Here is a 25,660-nt window from a genome sequence, read left to right as displayed (position 1 = left end):
AAAACAAGAACAAAAATCACATGATTATCTCCATAGATGCCAAAAAAGCATTTGACAAAATTCAACACCCATTCATGATAAAAATTCTCAACAAAATGGGTATACAGGACAAGTACCTCAACACAATAAAGGCCATATGTAACAAACCCAAAGCAAACATCATACTTAACAGTGAAAAGCTGAAAGCTTTTCCTCTAAGACTGGGAACAAGTAAGGATGCCCACTCTCTTCACTTTTATTTATTCAACATAATACTACAGGCCCTAGCCATTGCACTCAGACAACACAAAGAAAAAAGGCATCCAGACTGGTAAGGAAGAAGACAAACTGTCACTTTTCGCAGATGACATAATGTACATAAAAAGCCTTAAAGCATCCACTCCAAAACTACTAGAAATAATATCTGAATTCAGCAAAATTATTACACAGAAATCTGTTGCATTCCTATACACTAATGATGTACTAGCAGAAAGAGAAATCAGGAAAACAATTCCATTTACAATTGTATTAAAAAGAACAAAATACCTAGGAATAAACCTAACCAAGGAAGTGAAAGACCTATATCCTGAAAACTGTAAGAGACTCTTGAGAGAAATTAAAGAGGACACTAATAAATGGAAACTCATCCCATGCTCTTGGGTAGGAAGAATTAATACTGTCAAAATGGCCATCCTGCCTAAAGCAATCTACAGATTCAATGCAATCTCTATCAAAATACTGACAGCATTCTTCAACAAACTGGAACAAACTGTTCTAAAATTCATATGGAAACAAAAAAGACCCTGAATAGGCAGAGCAATCCTGAGAAGAATAAAGCAGGGGGGATTATGCTCCCCAACTTCAAGCTCTACTACAAAGCCACAGTAATCAAGACAATTTGGTACTGGCACAAGAACAGACCCACAGATCAATGGAACAGAACAGAGAACCCAGATATAAACCCACACATATATGGATACTTAATATATGATAAAGGAGCCATGGACATACAATGGGAAAATGACAGCCTCTTCCAACAGCTAGTGTTGGCAAAACTGTACAGCTACATGTAAAGAGAATGAAAGTGAATTACTGTCTAACTGCATACACAAAAGTAAACTCAAAATGGATCAAAGACCTGAATGTAAGTCATGAAACCATAAAACTCTTAGAAGAAAACATAGGCAAAAATCTCTTGAATATAAACATGAGCAACTTTTTCATTAACAACTTTTTCTTATCTCCCGGGCAAGGGAAACAAAAGCAAAAATGAACAAGTGGAACTATAACAAATTAAAAAGCTTTTGTACATCAAAGGATACCATCAGTAAAACAATAAGGCATCCTACAGTATGGAAGAATATATTCATAAATGACATATCGATAAGGGGCTGATATCCAAAAGACATAAAGAGCTCATGTGCTTAAACAGCTAAAAAGCAAATAACCCAATTAAACAATGGGCAGAGGATCTGAATAGATACTTCTCCAAAGAAATTCAGATGGCCAACAGGCACATGAAAAGATGCTCCACATCACTAATCACCAGAGAAATGCAAATTAAAACCACAATGAGATATCACCTTACACCAGTTAGGATGGCCAACATCCAAAAGACAGACAACAAGAAATGATGGTGAAGATGTGGAGAAAGGGGAACCCTCCTACACTGCTGGTGGGAATGTAAATTAGTTTAACCACTGTGGACAACAGTATGGAGGTTCCTCAAAAAACTCAAAAATAGAAATACCATTTGACCCAGGAATTCCACTCCTAGGAATTTATCCTGAGAAAACAGAATCACATATTTAAAAAGACATAACCATCCCTATATTTATCGCAGTATTATTTACAATAGCCAAGGTATGGAAGCAACATAAGTGTCCATCAGTAGGTGAATGGATAAAGAAGATGGGGTACATATACACAATGGAATATTATTCAGCCATAATAAGAAAACAAATCCTACCATTGGCAATAACATGGATGGAGCTAAAGGGTATTATGATCTATGAAATAAGCCAGGCGGAGAAAGACAAGTACCAGATGATTTCACTCATCTGTGGAATATAACAACAAAGCAAAAAGTGAAGGAACAGAACAACAGGAGACTCAACAGAACCCAAGAATGGACTAATAGTTACTAAAGGGAAAGTGACTGGGGAGGGTAGGTGGGGTAGGAGGGATAAGGGGATTAAGGGGCATTATGATTAGCACACATAATATAGTGGGTGCACGGAGAAGGCAGTATAGCACAGAGAAGACAAGTAGTGACTCTATAGCATCTTACTATGCTGATGCATAGTGACTGTAGTGGAGTATATGATGGGGACTTGATAATAGGGGGGAATGTAGTAATCACAATGTTGCTCATGTGAAACCTGAGCATAAGATTATATATTAATGATAACTCAATTAATAAAAAGAAAGAATACTTTAAAAAAAAAAAACACCAAAAAATAAACAGAACTTGTTCTCTTCTTACCCATACATATATTGAGGGTCTTTACTGGGCCACTGAGAGAGTATATTTGCCAGAGAAAAGTGTTTCCTATCTTCTCAAAAAAAATTATGATGATTAGGAAACTAACTGCAGCTAACATTAATAGAGCATTTCATATGTGCTTGGTACTACAGAGTACTTTAATCTCATTTAACTTTCATTAAACTTCTCTGAGGTAGGTACCACTATCATTCACATTATGCAAATGACACAGCTTTAGCTGAGGTCCTACTATAATCAATGTAAAAGTCATACAGGAACTATGAGACAGAACTGGAACTGAAACCCCAAACTCTAGAGTCTGAGAAATTAACTAGTCTCTATGGCTGGGTTACCCAGTTATTCTTTAGCTGAACTCATACAAGCCTGTAACTTTTAGTATTAAAGTATTTTGTAATATTAGTATTACATCAATATGTTGGTTAAAAACAACTGTAAGTTGCTTTTATATTTACTTCAAAACCTGTGAAATGTGACACGGTACTAAAAAAATACTTTCTTGTCATGAGTAATTTCGATTTTTACAGCTACAAATATTTAACAAAAGTATGGATATTCCAATGTAATGCACAGACTTTAGATTAATCCCTACACTGTTTACCTAAATAATAGACTATTTGTGATTGCTAGCTAATGCACAGATATAAATGTGACATTGTTTTGGCCAAAGTATATACTTAAAGAAATTGTTAAACTACTGTTTCCTACCATTTTCTAGAAAAACATATACTATTATTTTTGTTATTGAGGAGGAATAATCTTTTTTCTCAAAAGAAAAAGGCCATATGAACACAAGTAGCAATGTGAATATGAATTTAGTCCAACAGCTAGTTATGACTAAATTTAGTGCACAGAAAGTTTAATATTCTCTTATGTTTCAGAAACAAGTAGGCTGAAAGACTCTCACCACCAAAAGGGACCCTCAAAAAGACAGAATTTCCAATGTTAAATAAACATACCTTTTCCTACTTAAGTAATTTCACTTACCGTCTAAAGTAGTAAAATCTACAAAATACCGGTGAGTGACTTGGTTCTTCTCCTTTTTTACTCCGAATAAGCCTACATTCTCGGCACTTCTGCAAATTAGGCCCTATCTCACAGCAGGAGTCATCCTGTAAAAAAGACTCCCCAGTTTGCTTCAGCTTCTTGACTTTACGCCAGTCTTTTAATACTGAACGAGGGATGCCAGCTGTAAAATCAGTAAGAAAGTTTAGTAAGACTGTATCTTTTTTTGAAAGGTACCCCCCCTTGAGATAAAATTCAAGACAAAAATACAGTGGTGTCAATACATTAAGACTGCAGGAAAGAGGCAAGATTATAGTTCTAGGTATTCATTAATAATTAACAAACCCACAGCAGCATTACTATTTTTTTGACTATTCTACTACCAAATTAACTCTTGTTAGTATACTGGAAATGTAGAGCTGAATAAATCTTCCTTTCTGACATCTTTACATATTAAATATTCAAATTTGTGTAACAGCAAGCACAGGAATCATTCATTTTCTGGTTAATCTATAGAAATTTCATCCTTTTTACACAGAAATTTGGTATATGTAAGAAGACAATATATTTGATATATCCATAGGAAAAACATAAAAGAACAAAAGTTAATACTTTTAGAAACTACAAGCTAATTTCAACATATTTGTATTGTTTTTAAATATTTAAATCATGTAAAGTGTAGCTCATTAAATTAAGACAAGTGGTGATTTTATAATACCAATATTTGACTCCCTTATTTTAAATACCTCCAATACATTGTTGGAAGCAGTTCTCTTTTAGAAAAATAGAAGGTTTTGAAGAAAGTAAAAAAAAAAAAAAAAAAGGAAATCAGAGAGGTCTAAAAGAAAAAAACCTCAAATGCAGTATACCAGCCTAGTATCAGAAGGAAAAAACTTATTTACTATGCTTTATGTCACTGCTCCAACACATTTATTTACTTGGAACTTAATTGCTGTAGTAACATTGGCTCCAATAATCAGTAATTATTAAAGTAGGAAGAAATCAAAACATTATACGTAAATTTGCCTATTAAATTAAAAAAGAACCAGTCATTTAAAAGCAATCTATGCTGGAGCAAATTATGTTGAGTTTTTTAAGTTGTACTTACACTGCCCATATTTATATAGCTTGTCAGACATGAGATTTACATAGTTCGCTATTCCTGTCATGTTGAAAAAAATTGTACTTCCTACCTTTTTGTTTCTAATCATGCCCATTTTGTGGGTCAGAGGCAGTACAGCTATTCTGCTGAGACTATATTTCTTGCAGAAGCATGCAGCTGAACCCTTGTCCTGAGCTCCCATTATCACTTACCTGTTGATACCATATGTAGTACAATTACAGCAGTATCACACATCTTAACACAGGAAGTACTGTGTTTAGACTCCAGGGTGGCCCATCTAAAATCAGCTCCAGTTATTAAGTACTTCTAAGGATTGCTGCCTGGTTCTTTACAACTACATGTTCTCCCCTTTTCTGTCTCCAACTTAGGGCAAGGAGCCATTTGGTTCAAACCACTAGAGAAACATATGTGTACATAAACACCACTTCAAGAATAAAAATGTTTCTGGAAGGCTTGTGTAAAAGAGGTTTGTTATTTCTTCCACCGTGTATAAGACTGATTTCTCCTATGGACTGTATTAAATTCAGAGCTTTTAGAAGTCAGAATGAACAAAAGAAATGGTACACTGGTGAAAAAGTTTTACTTGGCACATTTTCTTCCAATCATTTATTTATTTTTTATTTATTACATTAGAATAAACTATGAATGCAATCTATTTCTATTTTTACTAGAAAACTATTAACCAATACACTTTTACATTCCAGATAATGGAACAGTTCAGAGTATGGAAAACATACCATTATGAACAATTTAATTATTATAACAAAAGCCAGATTTCCAAGCAAATCTCAGTTCTGTGGCATAAAATAGACACTTAAGAACTTAAAAAAGAAAAAGAAAAAAGAGTTACAAAGACATGAAGTCCCAGGTCATAGAGACAATTTTTGTTATTATAAGTTTTGCCTTAGATTAGGCCACGCATGACTATAGCTAATGCTTGTGAATTTTACTGAAATAGTATTTGTATAGCAAATAAAACTTAATCTTTCAATTCTATATATCTGACTTACTTGCAATATGTAAAATTTCAAACTTTGAGATTAAGGCAGTCAACAAAAAACAGTAGGAAGTCAATGAATATTTCTACTTCCTTTTTATCTTAAGAACCTTTTCAACCTTAGTTCTTTACTAGCAAATCCTCTAAAAGCTGCTGTAGCAACAGAAAACTAGAGAGGAAGAAAATGAGAGAAATTCATGCTAACCTTTTATGTATGATATGCTATCACTTTTGAAAATATTTTTTGAGATATAGAAATTAACTCTGATTACAGTCAAACCACTGTTTTTGTATATCTTAGGACATCTATTTAAATTTCATGGGCCATTTCAGTTCATGAAACAAAACTACATAAAATATTAGTCACAGAGAAGCCAACTTTTAACATACCAGTAACAAAAGGCAAAAGATATAAAGACTATCCAAAACAAAACAGATAAAGCAAAATTATTATATTTGGCTGCAGAATGTACCAAGAATCATACTATTACTTGTGTTTATGTATATATGTGTATTAACTGTGTATGTAATCATTATATTCTCTAAGTACATACTTAACTTACTTTTTTTTGAATGACTGTGACTGATGACAATCCTAATGTTCATTAGAAGAATAAAGGTCATATTTAATCCGTGAGGTAGATAATTCACTCATATTTAGAAGTTGGATTTATGAACTCCCAATTTAGAGAACTTTTCTAGATAGCCCCAAACAAAAGTAAGTCAACTCTGTCCATAATTAATAGATGGCATTTAACAGTCACTTACTATTATGTTGGACTTGGTCATACATATACTTAAAACAGCCTCTCTGATGCTAAATGTTAGTTCCTAAAAGGGGAGATCTGACGAAAGCATCACAACTTGTGGTGGGGGAGGTACTGATTTCAGTCTTTGTCTTAGAACTCTTTACTTGGGAACATGTTCATTCAGTCTTAAAATGAAAACAGAATATATACTTCATTAAGAGTTAAGCTAAAAAATTTAAGTGTTAAAAGCTGGAAGGTTTCTCTCTCTGTCTTCTGTAAATTTAACTCAAGTATTTGAATACTCAACACCAAAGGAAATGTTACGTGACATGGTACAGAAACAATTATTGATCACACTAAGCCTCTTAAGAATTCGTTGGGGAAGAAAGTAGAACACATGAGAAAGATAAAGCAATACTGTATACAATCCAATACTCAAATAAATGGCATGTACCCTGTATCCTCTATTGTCAAGCTCCATTTCTTTTTTCTGACTAAATTTGCATTTCAGTCTGTCAGCCTGTCTCTAGTTGAGCTTGTTTTCCTTCATTTTTTCACTTTCTGACTGTCCTTTTCTATGATTCCATACTTCTGTATTTCTCTTGCACTTTTGCCTCTGGTTTCCACACCAAGACATATGGGAAAATCTCATTCAGTCAAAAGGCCCCAAATAGGAGCTTTCAAGCATCCAAGTGCTTGTGAAAGTACTTCTTGGAATGTCCACACTGTCAGATATTTCATGTATTATATGTGGATGAATACATGGATATACTGAAACTATTTGGAGCTTTCTGCATTGGGCAACCTAAAAAGAAATAAGTGAACTGAGAAAAACTAGAGTAAAAACATCCAGAACACTTTACAGTGAATATTAATGGCAAGTACCACTTATTTTGCCCTGCTATAGCCACAAACAAAATGTAAATATGATCAATTTTGGAACTTCTACTTACTGTGGAAGTTCTTGAATACAGAAATGAATACATAAAAGTAAGCACCCCTAGCCCCTTTTAACTTTTACCCATTGTTCAGTACTGCTTCAATGAGTAGCATTACACTTAAATAAAGATAATTTCAATTAAGCTTTCTATTTTGTTACAAGGTAAGAGAAGGGTGAGATATAGGCCACACTCACACTATGGTACTTTGAAGTATTTCTCTTCTAAAATGTGACTTAAAGAAATATATATCAGCAGGATTTCTTTCTCAACTGTATCTTGTTACAAACAGGTAAGTAAGTACCTAGTATTAGGAATCTACTTTTGGTATATAGCTGTACCTGTATTTTGACAATTCTTAAAATTCTGAGTAACTACTACATTACATACTGGGTTTTTGTCAACATGAGTGCCAGGTAAAACATTTCTGTGTCTTAAAAATGGAGAGAGATATCTTCTCTCATTTCCTCTTATAGGGTACTTGTGAAATGCAGAAATGACGTCAGTCAGCACATACATTCTGCTAGGGCTATATACAAATAGAGTTAAAAGGTGCCTTTAAGCACGCTCATCTTTAGAGTCCCAGCATTACTCCAAGAACATGCAGTCCATTTTACCTAGATTTTAAAAAGTTATTAATTTACTTACCACTATTACTGTTGCTTTGCAATTTTAATTTGCTTTTTTCTTTGGCACTTCTGCTGAGAACCCCATTGGGTTTTAAATCTTCTTCTAATTCACCTCTTCTCTTCTGCAAATCATTTTGCTTCTTTTTATAAGTTGGCTTAGGTTGCCTTTTAGTCCTTTGCTCTGACTTGCTTTCACTTTCATCTGAGTCTCCACTTTCAGAGCCAGATTCGTAAGTTCTTTTGGTTTTTCTCCTACTGACTTTATCATCTTTTATGCATTTATCTACTATGATCTTACTATCTACACTAGCTTGTATATCATTAGATGTAGAGGCTATCAAATTGACAGAACATGGCTTAATAATTTCTGATACAGAATTCCCTGGATTTTCCATTTTATTAGTATTTTTATCTTCTTCTGAGTGTCTAGTAAGCCAGGCCTTTTTCAGTTTAGTATGGTAGTTAGGTTGACTTGCCTGGGATGCTTGCCCATTTCCAACAGAGTTTGCTTTGTTTATTGTACTACAAACTACAGTGCTATCCAAGAGAAGGGAGGCTGAAGATGTCTGATTTTTCAGAGCATTAGGCTCACTCTCACTGACATTACTACTTTTAAATTGAGCTGCAGCCAATGCTGCCTTGTGCTTTTTTAAATGGATAAAATCAGTGCCTGAGAACCCGGAGCTCGGCTGAACAGCACTTCCTGTCTGACTACTGGCTGGTGTAACTGGAGCTGTAGTGCTGACCCTACATGCCTGTGTTTGAGCTGCTGAATGACTGTCACTCTTAGAAGAGGTACATTCTAAGGATTTAGAGGCCAAAATGGTATTTGACAAAGAGTAAATTATTTCTGAACCACCCCAGCTGGAGACACTGGTGGTAGTGGCAGCAGATGTGAATACATCCGTTTTAGTATTACATACTGTATTTGCAGCAGACATGACTGAACTGGGAACACTGCCCTGTGAGACAGCCTGGAAGTTTTTTTCGGATTTTATGTGAGCACTGTCTGAATTCACACTTGGTAAAGTGATTCTTCCAGTCTCTCCAGCTTCTGTCGGCTTAAGGCAATCTGTTTGATTTGTCCCAGTTGAAGATCTTTCACTAACTCGATCTTTGGAAGGTAACTGCTTTGTTGGCATGCTATCAAGTTTTGTCCTAGAAGGTGGACGTACAATGACAGATGCCATAGCAGCCTGTGACTTTCCGCTGCTTTTCTCCACATGCCATTCAACTTTCTCTTTGCTGAGGTTATTATTAGATTTCCATATTTCTGTCAAACTCTTTTCAGAAGAAATCTTAAAATTTGCCTGAGAGTCTTTTGGCTCGGGAATTAGAGTTGGAGGCTTTTGTGATTCTGGAACTTTCCCACCGGCATTCACAGGCATCACTGGAGTTAAAGTTGGAGGGGAAAGGCTACTATAGTTGCCTTCCTTTCTTTCCAGGCTGTGATGGATTGGTGGGTGAAACACTGGTGCTCTATGTAAAGCAGGCATACTCCGGAGTGTATTTGTAGAAGACACTGTCAAATGAGTAGGACTCCTACAATCAGTTCTGAAGGTTGTTACTGACTGAGAGGCAATTTGATGAGAAAGATGTTCTGGTATCTTGCCTATTAAACTTTCACTTTCTGGTTGGTGTTTAATCAAAGGTGGAGGCTTTGAAAGAGATGACAGAAATGAAGTCAGTGTCTGAGGATTAGCTGCTGCAGCAAGAGTATTACTCTGTTTTTCACTGTAAATATTTGAAACTTCTTTGGATGGGTATGACCTTGGTGGTTCATTGACCACACTATTAGACAATGTAGTAAAGTAGTTACTTTGGGGTAAACTCTGAGGCATTGAGTGCTTCATTTTATAAAGATCTGATACTGAGCACTCTACATCTTTGTCTTGCTTGATAACATGGCTTTTAGGGCTAGAAGATGATGATGCTACTCTGGAATAATTCTCTCTCTCACCCTCAAGCCCCTTGATTTTAGTTGTGAAGGGAGCAACATCAATGCTTTCTTGAAGAATTCGACGGTGTTCCTCCTTGTATTTGTTTAATCTCTCTCCAGTCTCCTGGGGTGGTCTCTGAAGTTGATTCAATACAGGATCCACAAAATGCCTATGCAAGTGACCATCTTTTCCACTCTGTGACCTACTTAGATCCAGGTCATTCTTTGCTGATGTGGATGCAACAGAACGTAATGGTTCAAAAAAAGCTTTCCTCTCCAAATCTCTGTAAAGGAAGTAAAAGGTTCTGTAAACACTTTTTTTCCTGTGTGATATGAAGACAGTTCTATACAGTATCACGCTATTATTAAAGTAAAACATAACTTTCTGTATACTAATATTATGCAGTAAATCAGAAGGTTTCAAGTCATTTACTATCTCAAACTTACCTGTTTAGAAAGTGAATTAAGAAAAACTATAAAAGACAAGGTATTTGTAAGTTTTAAGCATTGGTCAACTTACTCTTTATGATGATCTACTGAACTTTTTGTCAATGGTGGACTGGAATGTGCTGTGATTTTAAGAGACCGATGAGACTCTGCACTAGAAGGTCTGACGGGAATGTGACTAAGTAATCCAATACCATCTGCTGAGGTCACGGGGGTGGGTTGATGTAACCAAGGACTGGGAGAATTCTATTAAGAAAAAAACTCAGACTTTAGTTACTAGAAAAAGCTAAACACAGTAGCATAGTAAGACTTTAATTGCAGTATATTTATAAAACACAAGACTTTTCTAAATGTATCTTAAAAGAAATATTCAGGTAAATAAGTAACCCAACATAATAATATGGGTTTTTTTTTGGTGTGATGTAAAAAATTAATCAGCATTAAGACAGTAATTTCCAGAAATTTATTGTGTGTATTTTAGTGAATGCAGAGCCTTTAACTTACAAATAATATATAGAGAACCTAGCTTTTAAGATACCCTAAGATACTAGCACTAAAATAGACTGGTAATAGAAAGAAAACAATTTATTATTCCTAAAATAATTTGACCAGAAAATTATAATCAAGTTCATTTGCCAATTTTTGTTATAAAAATAACAAACTTTTTCAATGTAACACATTTACTTAGAATTGTCAGAAAATTACATTTTCAAAGGTCATCCAGTCCTTTTCACTACAAGCTGTAAGAACTGTTGGACCATTAAACTTGGAGGTGTGGAGCTGTAACAAAATTTTTTATATATCATTATGCTGCCTTTCTCATACTGAATATTTGATGACACTGATGTCTATATTGAGACTTAGAACTATCTAATAACATGCTTAAGAACTGTTTCAATACTATGGCTGACATTCTTCAAGAACATACTTTGTTCAGTTATGCTTAATTGAGTCAGATATTGGGAAAATACATCTTTAGTCTTAACAGAGAGAATAAATTTTACATTTCAAAATGATAATGCAAAAGCAATATGGTACCACACCTACAATATAATGAGTTATGAGAAATACGTATTTGGTCATCTGAATGACCGCATACTTCCCAGGTATATTTGGTCTTCATCCAGTTTCTGAAAATCCTTCAGAGCCTTAAAGGCGAAAAAAGGGGTGTGGGTGTTTTGACATGTTAATGAGGGATTTCTGAACTCCACCAAAAAAGGCAGGGGCTGGAGGTTCAATAAGTCAATGGCCAATGATAGTCTATCATGAGTATGCAATGAAGCCCTAACAAAACCCGTAAGAAGAGCGTGTCTCTCCCTCGCACCCTGCTTCTCTGTCAGAGAGCCTTGGTGAACCAGAAAGATGCCACATGCCCCCAAGCCAGGCCCCAACCTCCGCGAGGATAGAAGCTCCTTTACCTGGGACCTTGTTCTATGAATCTCTTCATCTGGCTGTTAACTCTAAGGTATCCTTTATTAAACTAGTAAACATTAAGTGTTTTCCTGAGTTCTGTGAGCCACTCTAGCAAATTAATCAAACCTAAGGGGGAGGTCATGGGAACATCCAATCTGTAGCCAGTTGGTCAGAAGTACAGGTTGCCTGGGGCTTGTGACTGGTATCTGGAGTCGGCTGGGGGGCAGTGGTGGTAGTGGAGGGCAGTCTTGTAGGATGGAACCCTTCAACTGGGGAATCTGGTGCTGTCTCTGGGCAGGTAATGTCAGAATTCAGTTGAGTTCTCTGACACCCTGCTGGTGTTCAAGAATTGCTTGATGTTGTATGTGGCAAGACCCCTCCCTCTCCTACACACACATGTGCACTGAAACTGGGTCTGGGAACCTGAAAGAAGTTGTACTACTGCTATATAGAAACAAAAAAACCACCAAAGATATGCTACTATAAATTACTTAGAATAAAAATAAACATTATAAAACCACAAACCTCATGAGAAAAAAATACACATATATATATGCACATAAGGATCATTCATATACATGTTTACAAGGCCTGTTATATAAGATCCAGAAATCTTAAGCTGCAATCAATTATGGCAATGATAAAAATTTTTGATTATGAAATACCACTAAAATTTTTAAATCGTAATACTAGAGTTTAAGATCTTTATTTTTGCTCAAAATATTACTTAAATTTACTCCTTTATAATTTTACATAACAAAATGAGTCTGTTATGCTTGTTTTTAATAAGTCTATTACCAGTTAATAAAACATTTTATGCCTTCATAATCCTGGAAGCTAGGGTGACACATACTGAGAGAGGATCCCATCCAAGCAATTTCTAATAGTTATTTAAACTTGTTTTCCAGGGTTTGGAAGTTAAGAAGACGACTCAAAACTATTTGCCAGTTCTTGGCTCCCATGTATTCCTCTACCCTGCAGCTGTATTCATGACCCCATCAGAGTGGAGGATTGGAGTAAAAATGTGCTTGCACTGGGCACTAAAGTTTATCAGGCCTGCTTCCAACTCTTGCAAATAGAGTATTATAGTAATTAGTGACTTTTAATTGATTTTTAACTACCTAATGTACACATTCCAGTAAGATACTACCTACTGCAAGTTCAATAGCACCATCAAGAATGGGAAGTTTATAATAATGCAAGCCAATTCTTCTAGAACTGAAATCTTGCCAACATTAAATGTCGAGATGCTGTTGCAGAATAAATTGTGGAGTTCACTGATGACTTCATTAAAGAAGGCCAAAACTCATATGGAGGGGGAGCCAAAAGGAGTTGATGTTTGTTATGGATATAAACCACAAGAAATATCCCTCAAAATTGTTGGAACTCTTGTTGCACCACTAACCACCTGACGCTCCTTACCACTAAGGTCAACAATAACTACTTGGAAATCAAGGAAGGACTATGGCTAGTCTATGTCATCACTGCTACCCAGAATGTAACAGCTCTAGTCTGACAAACTGTTGGCATGAGGAAGACCATCTTTCCACCTACTAACAAGGCTCTCTACATAAGCAGTATTATCCTTAAAATATATGAGAACCTCACAGGCATTTTCTTTCAAATTGCTATCCCTAATATAACTACTATGGATCTTGCCCAAGTTGAAAAAGGCATTAAAAATACCGAAGTTTATGACAACAGCCAATGGGTGGAAGTAACCCAAAAAGTCCATCAACAAATGAATGTATTAAGAAAATGTGGGATATACATAACAGATTATGCAGCTTAAAAAAGGAAATCATGTGAGATACTACAACATGGATAAACACTGAAGATGTTATGCTATATGAAATAAGCCACTAAAAGACAAATACTGTACGATTACACTCAATGAAGTATCTAAAGCAGTCAGAATCAGAGAAACAGAAAGTAGCAAGGTAGATGCCAAGGACTAGGGTGAAGGGGAATTTGTTTAATGGGTATGGAGTTTCAGTTTTTAAGATGAAAGAGTTCTAGAGATCTGTTGTTACCAATGTGAATATTCCTAACACTGCTGAACTGTACACTTACAAATGGTTATGATGGTAAATCCAATGTTAAATGTTTTTACCACAATAAAAATAAATTTTAGAAAGTGTTAAAATATTCTGGGGAATATCTGAAGAGCATCCTAGGCTAAATCAAGGACTAAGTTGTCTCCTGGAGTTTAACAGCGATACACCCACTCCCCCCATTCTTGATTCTGGAGTTGGGAATGCCTTCAACAGCCATTTCTTAGTATGAAAATGAATTTGGCTAAAGAAATGACACAGCCCATGAAGGAGTAAGAGCCCTTTACCACCACCTTCAGCCAACACTCTGTTAAGTGACACCTCATATATTTGATGTTGGCAGGACCTCTGTCCACTTTACTCCTAAGTATCAGAAATTTCCAACCTTGGTATCCTTAAGAAAACAAAGGGCTTAGAGAGTCCTAGCTTGTAATATACCATCAATACCATGTATCTAGATAGGGAATGTAACAATCTGCTTTTTAAGAGTAACTTGTTAATACATATCAAAAACCTTACCATCTTATATGAATTTTAATCCAGAAACTTTGCCTCTAGGTGTTTAGCTGAATAAAATAACTACATATGTACCATAATAGTTATAATGATATTAATTCTTCCTAATTGGTATATTACAATCTAAGAAGTTCTACTTCTTTGAACTGGCTTTTGTTATAAATAGGGCTTTCTGAAATATCAGTTTCCACAGTTCCCAAGTTAGTAAGCATCAGAAGTTTCATTATAATTAGAAAAATAACTGCTTGAAAATTCAAACATGTTTTTTTAATAAGAAATCTAAAGAAAAGAATGGGATATTAAAAAAAGCACTTGTAGTTGATTAATAAATACACTTAATATGTGGCAAAGCATGCATGACTTACCCTTCTTAATGAAGATTCAGCATTAACTGCATTTTCTGGGTGAACCCACTTAGAAGAAGGTAGACCAAGTCCTGAGTATGCATGTGTTCCATTTGGATATTGCCAAATAATTGGATAAAGTCCAAGCTGATTGTACGAAGCAGAAGGGTGGGCTTGCCCGAGGAGATGAGGCGACTGGTGCTGTAACAACTGCTGCTGGTGGTGCGCGAGCGCCAAGTGGCTCAGGCTGCTGGCGTGCGCAGTCTCTAGTCGTGGGTGGCCACCAAGTAAGGAGGCAGCAGGCACTCCAGGTAACACAGTAGGAAGTAAATGAGGGTGATGAACAGAATGGTGTGGACCACTTGTCAGAGGGTGAGCGTTAATGGCAGGTAATGGAGTTTGACTTGATGATCCAGCCAATAAATGAGGTGCAGGAGTTAAGGCAGGGTGATGAGTGCCTGGATTTAAACAGGTTCTATGGGATGAAGAATGAAGAGGAAAAGGATGCTGGTTTAAAAAAGGTGAAATGTGATTAGCTCCTGTTTCTGACCCAATAAGAGCAGGATCTCTGTAAACTGTGAAATGCTCATTTTTATCAATGATAAGAGGGCTCTTGGTAGTTTCCAGTGAACTGCCTCGAGAAGGAACTGGATGAAAACTGCATCTTGATAACTCATGTTCTATCTTATTTGCCAGTCTTCTTTCACCAGCAGCTTGGTTGTTCACATAAGTGGCTTTAGACTTTACAGTATCAGGAGAATGGGTAGTTTTAGGTTTAACAACTTCAGGTGAAGGATTAGATTTTGTCTTGTGAGCATCCATTGAAGTGTTAAGCTTAGATTTTACAGTCTCTGGGGGAGGACTTCCCTTATGCAGCTTATCTTCTGTGATAGAAACTGCACTTAGAGAAGACATGTAGGAAACATACTGATTTTTCTCTTTTTCCATATTTAGGTGATCATTTCCTGAAGAAGGATTCCTAACACTTGATTCGGTTAAATCTACCTTAACTACATCACTGACCCAGCTCTGGTCAGAATCTTGTTTCGCTCTTTCCAAGTATTTTGCATTTGCAATTGGAAGTTTTGAATCACTAACATTAGGATCCATTTTCTGAAGTGTCCGAAGGCCAAAGGTACTTGAGTTTTCCTGAGCCACCTTTTCTGAATTAGAGTCATTTGTAATATCAATAACACATTTTGGTGTGGGTGGTCTAGATAAGAACTTCTCCTTTGGTAATAATTCCGCTGTATGTGTTTTTTCCATATTGCATTCCTGAAGAAGTAAATCATTAGGACTATGATCAGAAAGTGTGGCCTGCTCTGATGAATGGATAATCATTTTTTCCTGAAGCTGAGAATCAATAGACTTCTGCTTCTCTGCTTCATGTTTTTTATCATCCTGTATTTGATCCCAGGGAGGCTGGCTATCTATCAGTGTCTCTTCTGCCTTCTCATTATCCTGGGATTTCCCTTCTTCTCCATTTATCTTTGAAGCATTTTTATTTTTCAGCTCATTCTCTGGCTTCTGCTCTGAGGAATTATTTATTATTCTCTTATTTGAATTTTCTGAGTCACTGCTCTCAGAAAAGTCTGAAACATTGTCTATTCGTAGTCTTTTCATATTTAGTTTTTTTTCATCTTCCTCGGGTTTCCTTCTTTTATTCATCAATTGTTTGTTTTTACCTTTAGGATTTTCTGTAAGATTAAAAAAGAAAGAATAGTTTTATTTTTAATATCAATGTTAAATAAGTATATTTTAAAAGCACATTTATTTGTTCTCATTCCCCTAAAACAAAAAGGTGGGTCTTACCTCCTCGTGCTATATAATCGTACTTTTCCTCTTTCATCTTCTCTTCATCTGGTATACTGCTATCTGAGCCCTTCCTCTTATTTGGACGTATATTTCTTTGCTGCTGTTGCTGGTGTGTGTTCTGTTTTGGTACAGCAGCGTGGGGGCTGTTCATTGCTGGTCTGGGACTGTTTGCTTGGGCACGTGTATAATGACTCTAAGAATAATCAATTTAACAATGAATTTTTTAGTACTGACCCTAAGTAATCTAAGGAAAAGTATTTTACAAGAATCCACCATTAACAGCATACATACGTGAACAGTGTTGCTATTTTGACTGGCACGAGACCTTCGTCGAGATGTAATGCCAGTATTTTCACCTTTTAACAAAGAGTGAACAACATCATCTAGAAAGGTCATTTGAACCATAGAAGGATCGACATTCTGTGGTTCTAGTACCTAATCCATGACACAAAACAAGAACAAAAATTAAATCCAATCAGCTAGCCAGTGTGATACTTCTTTACTGAGTAGAAATGCTCAGAGATCAGTTTGGGATCTTTAATTTATAAGATACTGTCAGACTTACAATAAATCAGTTTTAATCATTAAAGATAAAATTACCTTTATAACCTTCTGAAACCTATTTCATCTGCTAAACAAAAATTAAAAAGTAAATATATCAATTGTTAAGTACACCTTAAAAAACAAGGGTAAGAATTAATTAGTTATTTTAAAAATAACTAATTTTTAAAAAACAGCTATAAAAAAACTAATGGATAAAATTCAGGAAGAAGAAAATGATAAAAATTGTGTAAATGAGTAATAATAATTTTTTAAAAGACAGATTAAAGGAAGAACTATTTTAACAACTATGGGCAATTTTATGCTTCATTAGATGAAATTCTGTCACCTTTCATTCTTTAAAAAAGAATTCTGTCTTTTTTAAGGAAAAAAAGGAAATACAATTAAATAGTATAATTTTTTGGCATTTTGCCTATAATTTTATCCAAAGCATTTGAAATTGTTTATAAAGAAAGACTCCTTTATTCAGATACTCTCTACAATCCACTCAGGTAGGAAGGTGTCGATACCTTACCTCTTTTTTCAGGTAAGTAAACGACAGCTTTAAAAGATCTGAAATCAAGACTTTCAGACTGTTACTCAAAACTCAATATGAAATTGAGTTAACAATTGTTATCATACCTTATTAATATACCTACTATAAAAGCTTAAAGGAGCATACCAACTCTGAAATTTGATATGAAAAGAACTAGTGTGCGTTAAAGTTTTCATGAATGAAAAGAAGCCATTTGGGATCAAGAAGTATTTTTATTATTGCAGAGACAGAAAAGATGAGACTAAGAAAATTTTATCTCAATTTTTAGGTTGAAAAAAGTAATTAAAAAAGTTTGATCCTCTATTTTAGGGACTGATTTTATCAATACTGTCATAAATTTGGCATCACTGTCTCTGTGACCTAAAGTGACCTCTATGTAACATTAAATACATGAAAACTTGCGAGTATTATATAACTACAAAAAAACCTAGAGATGAAAATTAGTCTCAACTTGTTTATCTATTTTCTGGGGTGCATGGAATACCTAAATTAAAAGTATTTCTTTTCAAAAATATTAGTTGGACTATTTACCTGATCATTCATAACGATCATGGTGCGAGTGAAGAGATCATGATGAGTAATTATGCCAGTAAACCACTGGGTGGCAGAATCTTGTCTATACACTCTTACTCTGTATCCATTTAAGGAATAAGGACCTTAAAAAAAAAAACATGCACAGACATAACAGGGATACCTTTAATGGAGACATTTTCATTTAAGAAGCACCTTTCAGGGGAAACATGAACTATGTGATAGATGAGTAATACCATACTCAAATAAGTTTTCAAAAAACTATATTAAGAAGTGAATATATTTTAAGGCCATATCATTCTGAAGATGTCATTAAACACACTCTGCTAGATACACCTATTTCCTGTATGTATGGAAATGAAGTACTTTAAAGTCAGAATGTTTCTAGGATTATGAGTTAACAGTACAAAATGTAAAGTTACAGTGGTTTATAAAGTCGTCTGGTCACAAAGCTACCTGTAAGACTGGGGTACATGAATGACTACATGGCTGAAATGGAAAGTAACTTGGAACTTGATATCTGAGTCTTCTAGATTCCAAAGCTTTACCATACGCAAATACAAATTTTGATTCCTCTGTGACAGCTAGGAAGAAAAGATGTTTAAGTCAACAAATGTAGAGAATGTTCAATGAATTTATAAGTATGGCAATAAAATGCTTTTTAAAATAAAAAGTATGGTGTATTTTTTGATTAAACTCATTTTTAAAAGGTTATCTATATCTGTGTATCTTACATATAGCTATCCTTTAGCAAATAGGGAAGGATTAAATAATAAAATATCTATCTGTATATGTTCAAATATGCCTACTAAAACAAAGTCAGTCCCACAGAAGATAATGGAGATAAAAATTTCTTCAATTCAAAGGTACTAGTGTAAATGATATCAAATACTCTGAAGTTTAACAAGAACTGGAGGGAGGAGGGGGAACTTAATTATAGCATTATTCATCTTAATTATTCACCTTAATTGTAGCATTATATATTAAACATCAACAATTTACAAAGTGCCTTGAAATTATGCAACTGCTTATTTAATCTCTAACACTTAGGTATTGTTTTCCCTTTTATAAAAATTGAGTGAAGTTTATAGGATTAAATAGATTTTTAAGTGATCACAAGCTAGGACTGAATTTATTTTCTTGATTTCCAAGCTGATGCTTTCTTCTATGGTTATGAGACATTTAACGTACCAATTAATGGTATAATATTTGCCAGGTAAAAAAAAAATGCCAGTATCCGCCCAAAATATAAATCAATTAATGCATCTGCAGAAAGTAGTCCATATGACCTGTAAATTAATATATTCATAGCCATAAATTATATAAACTCTAGTCTTTTGTCACTATAGACGAATAATATTTATTTTTTCTGAATGTATATAGAAAAAGCTAGAGCTTAACTCCAAATATGACCCAATTTTCCATTCCCATTAGCATTATCATCTTAGGCTGCTTCATTCCCAACATTAAACATAATTTGGAATCAGTCTCATGTAATCTTCCTAGGATGGGTAGGGACTTACTGCTCTACCTTTTCCTGTTAAGAATATAAGGAAACAAAAAGTTGTTTAAAAAAATATTAGCCTGATTTATTCAATAAATAAATTGCAAGTAAGGAAGAAAAATAGAGATGGGACAATTTGTGGATTTCTTTAGATCCCTAGATTTAAAATAATAAATAAAAATAAAAATCAGTCTTGTTAAAAATCATTTATAAGACACTATGAGACAAATGGAAATTTCAACCTGAATATCCATCCAGTAATTGATATTAGGAACTGTTAATTTTTTTCAGAGTAATGGTATGGAAGCTATGCTTAAAAATGGATAGAATGGATAGGCAATAGCAGCATGTCTGAAATTTGATGGAAGTGGGAATATAGATGGGGCAGGATTTGCCAATGTTTTATAGCTGCTGGGGCTGGGAGATAGGCACTTGGAAGTTCTCTAAAATACTCAATTTCTGTGTATTATTTCCAATTTAAAGTTTATAACATATATATATACTAAGAAGAATTTAATAAGTATATGAACTGCTGCTATAAATACCAATAACAAAGCAAAACAGTCAGAACTTTGAGACAATCTCTGTTAATGTTTAAATTAAATGGCATGCAGGTTGAGGGTTGAAAAGTTCCTACCCATCCTAGAAAGATTATGTGTGACTGATTCCAAATTATGTTTAATGTTGGGAATGAAGCATCTTAAGATGATAATGCTAATGGGAATGGAAAATTGGGTCATATTTACAGTTAATCTATAGTTTTTTCTATATACATTCAGAAATTAAACAATTCCTTTTTAGAAACATTAAGCAAAGTATCAATACTTCATGCCATACTGTCCGTTTCAATTTCAAAAAAATCTTAGGATGATTTTACTGACAGAAAAAAAGTCACCAAGAATTGTTAAACCTCAAGGGTATGAACTGTCACATATTGTAGACAAACTTGTAACTTACTAAAAAAAGGAAACAAAACTAAGACTGGTACTGTCGTCATTACTGAAGAAGGTGAACTGAAATAGGCCACTTTTATCAGATACCAACAGCATTCTTCAAAGGAAATCAATTGTGGCTTAGGGCAACACTCTACTGCAATGCTTCCTTCTCTAGGAAGGACACACTTAAAGCATTCTGTAATATGGAAATTTTCCTATCAACGAAACAACTGTGTGGTTACAATTTCATGCTGGACATTTAGCTCAAATTAGTTAATAAACTGGTTCTACTGAAATTACTATGATTTTGCTATTATTTTCCTGCACTATATAAAACACAAAATATTAGACTAGATCTTCTATTTACATTGTATGTAACTCAACAACCAAAACCAAACAAGGGAAATTGCCCAGCCACCCGCCGGACAGAACCCCTCAAAAATTAATGCATAATTTCACAACAGTTACCTTGCATAAAAATCTCCTGCACCTTTTGTTCCTTTACCCAGATTTTCACTTCTTCCTGAAGTTGTGGGTTGTCCCTGAGAACTGGGTTTAGGCTGTCTATGTCGTCCTAGAATTACAGATTAAAAGAAAGGGCCATGTTATGCTGTCCTAACATTAATATTACTGACTTTCCCTCCTATGTTTTCTAAGGACTGAAGAAAATTCCTTGATCTGAAGGTATGCAAAAACACAAGTTCATAAGTTACAGTTCATTAGTAATTACTTAACAAAAGTATAAGAAATTAATCTGTGGTAAAATTTGATCCAGTGTCCTAAAGACAAAATTTGAAATTTACCAATGTGTTTTCTAACTTAAGTATGGCCTCATACAGGTCACATTTCTAAAGATTTCACTTTTAGAAGCAAATACAAACCAAATAGCATCAGGTCATCTAAGGTTGGTAGCTAAATAATTTGAGTTGAATATTTTAGTGACAATTCATATATACATGGATGAGTTACCATGTATACCATACATGACTAAAATATTAAAAGTTTTAAACTACAAGTCATTATTCACTGTCTTGATTTAAACATCAAATTCAGTTCTACTCAAACTCATCTGACCAGTTAACTTTACTGCTAAAAAGTTCTTTTTCTTTTCAAGCCAGTGTCAAAAGCATCCAGGCAATTAAAATTACATTATTGTTGGTATTATCCTCATAACAGGGTGGATCTAGACACAGAACAACCGGTTCTCTCTCCTTGGAGATGTGAATCACACAGTCACATGGTTTCCCACAATCTGTTGGTCCCCCGCTGGACTCTCTGCCATTCTGTTCTCTCTTTCAACGCACCTCTCCGCTGCTCCTGCATTTGAGATCAGCGGCAGGAGCCCTAGAGTAGAGCTGGGAAGAATAACAAAGTAGCACCGTCAATTGGCGGCCCTCTAAAAGTGGACTTTCAGACCACGGAAACCAGTGAACAGAAGGCAGCTACATGAAGGAAATTTATCTGGTGAATGAAAATAATCTGGCAATTTTGAAAAGGCAAAACATGGTTGAAGAACACAAAGAAGGAACACTTATCAAGATGTCATACTTCAATCTTCTGCTCTAAAGTTTATACAAGTAAAGCTTTTCTTTCTCATCTTATCACTGCTTTAAGGAACTACTCTGTATTTCTGCAATTTTGTAGTTAAATATTCTGATTTTTTTTTTATACCCAGTCAACATCAACAGGCAGAAGTAAAGACCTTTAAAGTCATCAACTATGTTCCTTGGAAAATATATAGAAATGCTACTTGATTAGAAATACTAGAGGGAAAATTGTTACATAAAAAGTAGGCAAGATTTGTCATTTTGGGGAAAAAATATCCATGACATATCTTCCTTTTTATAGAGAAACTTTCTAGCAATCTTTTTTCTCCACGTCCCTTTAACACACTGCACACTTAATTAACATCATTTTAGAAATAGAATGTAACATGGAAACTTCAGACTCTAACTGTCTTGATGCACACTAAGTGACAGTCTAGTCTATGACAGACAAAATGCAGGAAACTGTACTTCCCAAGGAAAACCATTACCATTTCCAGATAGCTCTAACTGCCAAGATCTAAGCTTAACTCCTTGGAGTCAAACACAAGACTAATCACTTTCCTACTTTATAGTCTTTCAAGCATTTGAATTCTGAGTTTATGCTTCCATAGCCTTGAGTCTTCTAAACACCCACTTTCATTACAACTGCTTTTCTCATTCTTACTTAGACATTTAACTGGCATGCAGAAGATGATCACTTGCCTGTACTATGTCTGTACTATACTATGGTCTATTGCTCCCAAACCTCTTTTGGGGGGAAGAGGGAGTGAGAAAGACATTTAACTGGCATGCAGAAGATGATCACTTGCCTTTACTATGTCTGTACTATACTGTGGTCTGTTGTTCCCAAACCTCTTTTGGGGGGAAGAGGGAGGGAGAAAGAGGTATACTGCTATCCAAGCAGCCTTGCCAATATTTTGCAGACTGGTACAGGTATGGTCTATAAAACCAGTTGCCTGTATTGAAATGTTAAAACCATTTTCTAGTGGAAAAAGTATACCATTAAAAAACTGATAATTTATGTCTATTTACTGAAATTCAAATTTCTATGTATCAGTTTCCTCATGTATAATGCTAGTATCTGCCTTTTTCTATCTTAATACTTCTTATAATAAGATAAAAAAAATACTGAAACTAGTTTTCTGAAAACATCTGATTTTGAATAATCCATGGTACTGGATGACATAAATTACAAATTAATTAAAACCCTTGAAAATTATCCCAACACACGCCTGATTATGATAATCATACTGTTGCTGACATCCTTTTCTACGTATAGTGCTTTGTAAGTTATAAGTATTTTTGTTAAGTTGTAGTCATCATCTCCATTTTAAAGAGGTTCACAAAAAGATAAATGATCAAACCTTCTAAGAGTTGCTAGCAGGCAACCAAATGAAGGTATAAGGAAGACTCTCAGAAAGAAGAAGCCAAGAACTAGGAAAAGAAACTAAGAGACTGTACTTAAAAATTAGCTATGAATATTCACTATCTTTCACAGAAGCCATTGACTAATAATTTCAGCAGTGCCTTGACTTTTTAGGAGATCAAAGAAAAAAAATGTAACTGCGAGTACATCACTCTTCAGTAACTAGTATCTATACACACACATGCACAATTTCATTCTGAATAACTAAAATTTGTATTAATTCCCTGAAAACACATCACCTAGACACTGAAGTAAGGCACCCTCTGTGAATCTCCACTCCTCCATAAACTATCCAATGTGTTATACAACTAGTCCTAACCTCCAGCAAAAGACTAATGCAAAAAATTCAATTCAGCAAGATCTGCTATACTAGAAACTATGAAGAAAACATGGAAAAGTTTTAAACAATGTCTTCAAGTGAGATTCTGCACTGTATTTATTGTTCATTTGTGTGCTGTTTTGTTTGTAAAGACAGATTAGCTCTCACTGAACATCACTGGGACACCTTAATGTAAATAATAACAAAGAATTTGTTAACATGATTGTGCATTCACTAGGGTAGATACCATGCTGAGTGCTTTCCATATATATCAATTTTTAATAATTTTGTGAGGCTTGAGTTATTATATCCTTTACATATGTTATACCCAGAGATGTCCAAGGTTATAGACAGGATGTGTTAGAGAGATCTAGTATTTGAATTTAATTCTGTGGCTCTGGAGCTCAGGCTTTTTTCACTTACTCTCTTTCTTGAACCAGTATAACAAAAACTAGTTCCCTGTATTGAAATGATAATGAGTAATATAGACTGTTTACTTGCTGTTAATTCCTTTCAAAATCTGACATCTTTCTTTACATTGTATTTAAGAGGTGGAAGGTAACATTACCTCGCAAAGTCAGAGTGGGTCAAAAGAAAACAAATCAGAAGTTATCTTTCTATAACCTCACACTGGTTATTTGAAATTCTGTATATGTAGGAATAGTCTAACACGCATCAGAGGGAAGACTTAGGATGTTAAACTCATGCAATCATACAGTCAGAGAACATAAAAGAGAAGATACTCTCTTTGGCAATGTGACTCAGTCATGACCTACAAATTCACAAATGCTGTATTTCTAGGTAAACATTGCCCTGAAGTACTATTTGAGAAAATCAAAAAAACATTTTTTTTCATGTACCAAATAGTATGATGGAATTTTTAAAAAAGCATTCCTCAGGATTAAATTTAAAGTTAAAATTAGGTTGGAATATGTAATTTGACAGTAAGAATAGTGGACTAACCTAATTTTTCATTCAATTCTCTACTTCATCCCAGTTCAAAGGAAAAAATAATTGTAATAGCATAAAAATAAGACCACAGCACTAAAATAAACAGATATGCCTGACTAGGTTTAACAACAGCAATATTATAAGTGTTCAAATTATAAGCAACACATTTTCTAAGGCAACAGGGAGTGATTTGTCTTGCCATAACAAAGTGCTCCTTTCTAGTTCAACTAATTATTTTCTGTATGTCATACATACTCTGGATTTAACTACTGATAAAAGAGCCAGCAGAAGCATGAATTAGATAATAACATACCATTTGTTGGTTTTTATCTAGGTGACTGAGCTGACTGGCTTAATAATTATAAAAGATTTGCTCTAAAATCTTAAGTGATATCTAGAGCAACACTTTCATTTTAGGATACAAAAAGTATCCCGAATTTGAGCAGTTTCTCCCCCTTTGGACAATTTGTTAGAGAATGACCTAATACCTGCTTTCAAACTGATACTGATTGTGTGGCGTAAGTATTGGAATCATTTTTCCCTCTGCAATAAAACTCTTGATCTTTGTGGTGACATCTTAAACCCCATCATATTACATAAACTCCCATAAATATCATACTTGGCTGTATTTTATAGAAGCTATCATAAAAGTAACTATCTGTACCTTAAATGTTAGCTTAGGTGATTGAACATGCATTAACATAGTCATAATTTAAATTCATACTTCAACAAAACTACTTAGATCTCTTGGGTTGCTAGCCAGTTAAAAACATGAATGGTAATTCCACACAGGTCAAGAGTGACACTAACTATTATCATACCAATTCTTGTATGACCTACAAAAGAATTCACTTTGTTATTAAGGATTTACAGAAACAGAAAAACTACTAACTCTGAGAG

General features: G+C 34.6%; 1 protein-coding gene across 8 annotated transcripts in view; it reads right to left on the bottom strand.

Moving 5' to 3' along the window:
• JMJD1C (jumonji domain containing 1C) overlaps positions 1–25,660 on the bottom strand; it is a 380,729-nt gene that overhangs the window by 28,077 nt on the left and 326,992 nt on the right. For 7 of the 8 annotated variants that reach the window (XM_037003016.2, XM_037003015.2, XM_073240986.1 and 4 more), the window contains 8 exons: positions 20,986–21,091; positions 18,079–18,203; positions 16,743–16,886; positions 16,449–16,644; positions 14,658–16,333; positions 10,383–10,555; positions 7,943–10,146; positions 3,470–3,671 (listed from right to left, as the gene is read on the bottom strand). In XM_037003016.2, coding sequence (XP_036858911.2) covers positions 3,470–3,671; positions 7,943–10,146; positions 10,383–10,555; positions 14,658–16,333; positions 16,449–16,644; positions 16,743–16,886; positions 18,079–18,203; positions 20,986–21,091 — 4,826 coding nt within the window. Of the gene's footprint in view, positions 1–3,469; positions 3,672–7,942; positions 10,147–10,382; positions 10,556–14,657; positions 16,334–16,448; positions 16,645–16,742; positions 16,887–18,078; positions 18,204–20,985; positions 21,092–21,665; positions 21,803–25,660 lie in introns of those variants that run through there. The other variant, XM_073240988.1, reaches the window with a different exon arrangement.

The sequence above is a fragment of the Manis javanica genome, chromosome 7, assembly GCF_040802235.1.
Source record: "Manis javanica isolate MJ-LG chromosome 7, MJ_LKY, whole genome shotgun sequence".
In the NCBI taxonomy this organism is placed as follows: Eukaryota; Metazoa; Chordata; class Mammalia; order Pholidota; family Manidae; genus Manis; species Manis javanica.
This window is presented reverse-complemented; position numbering and strand designations above follow the sequence as displayed.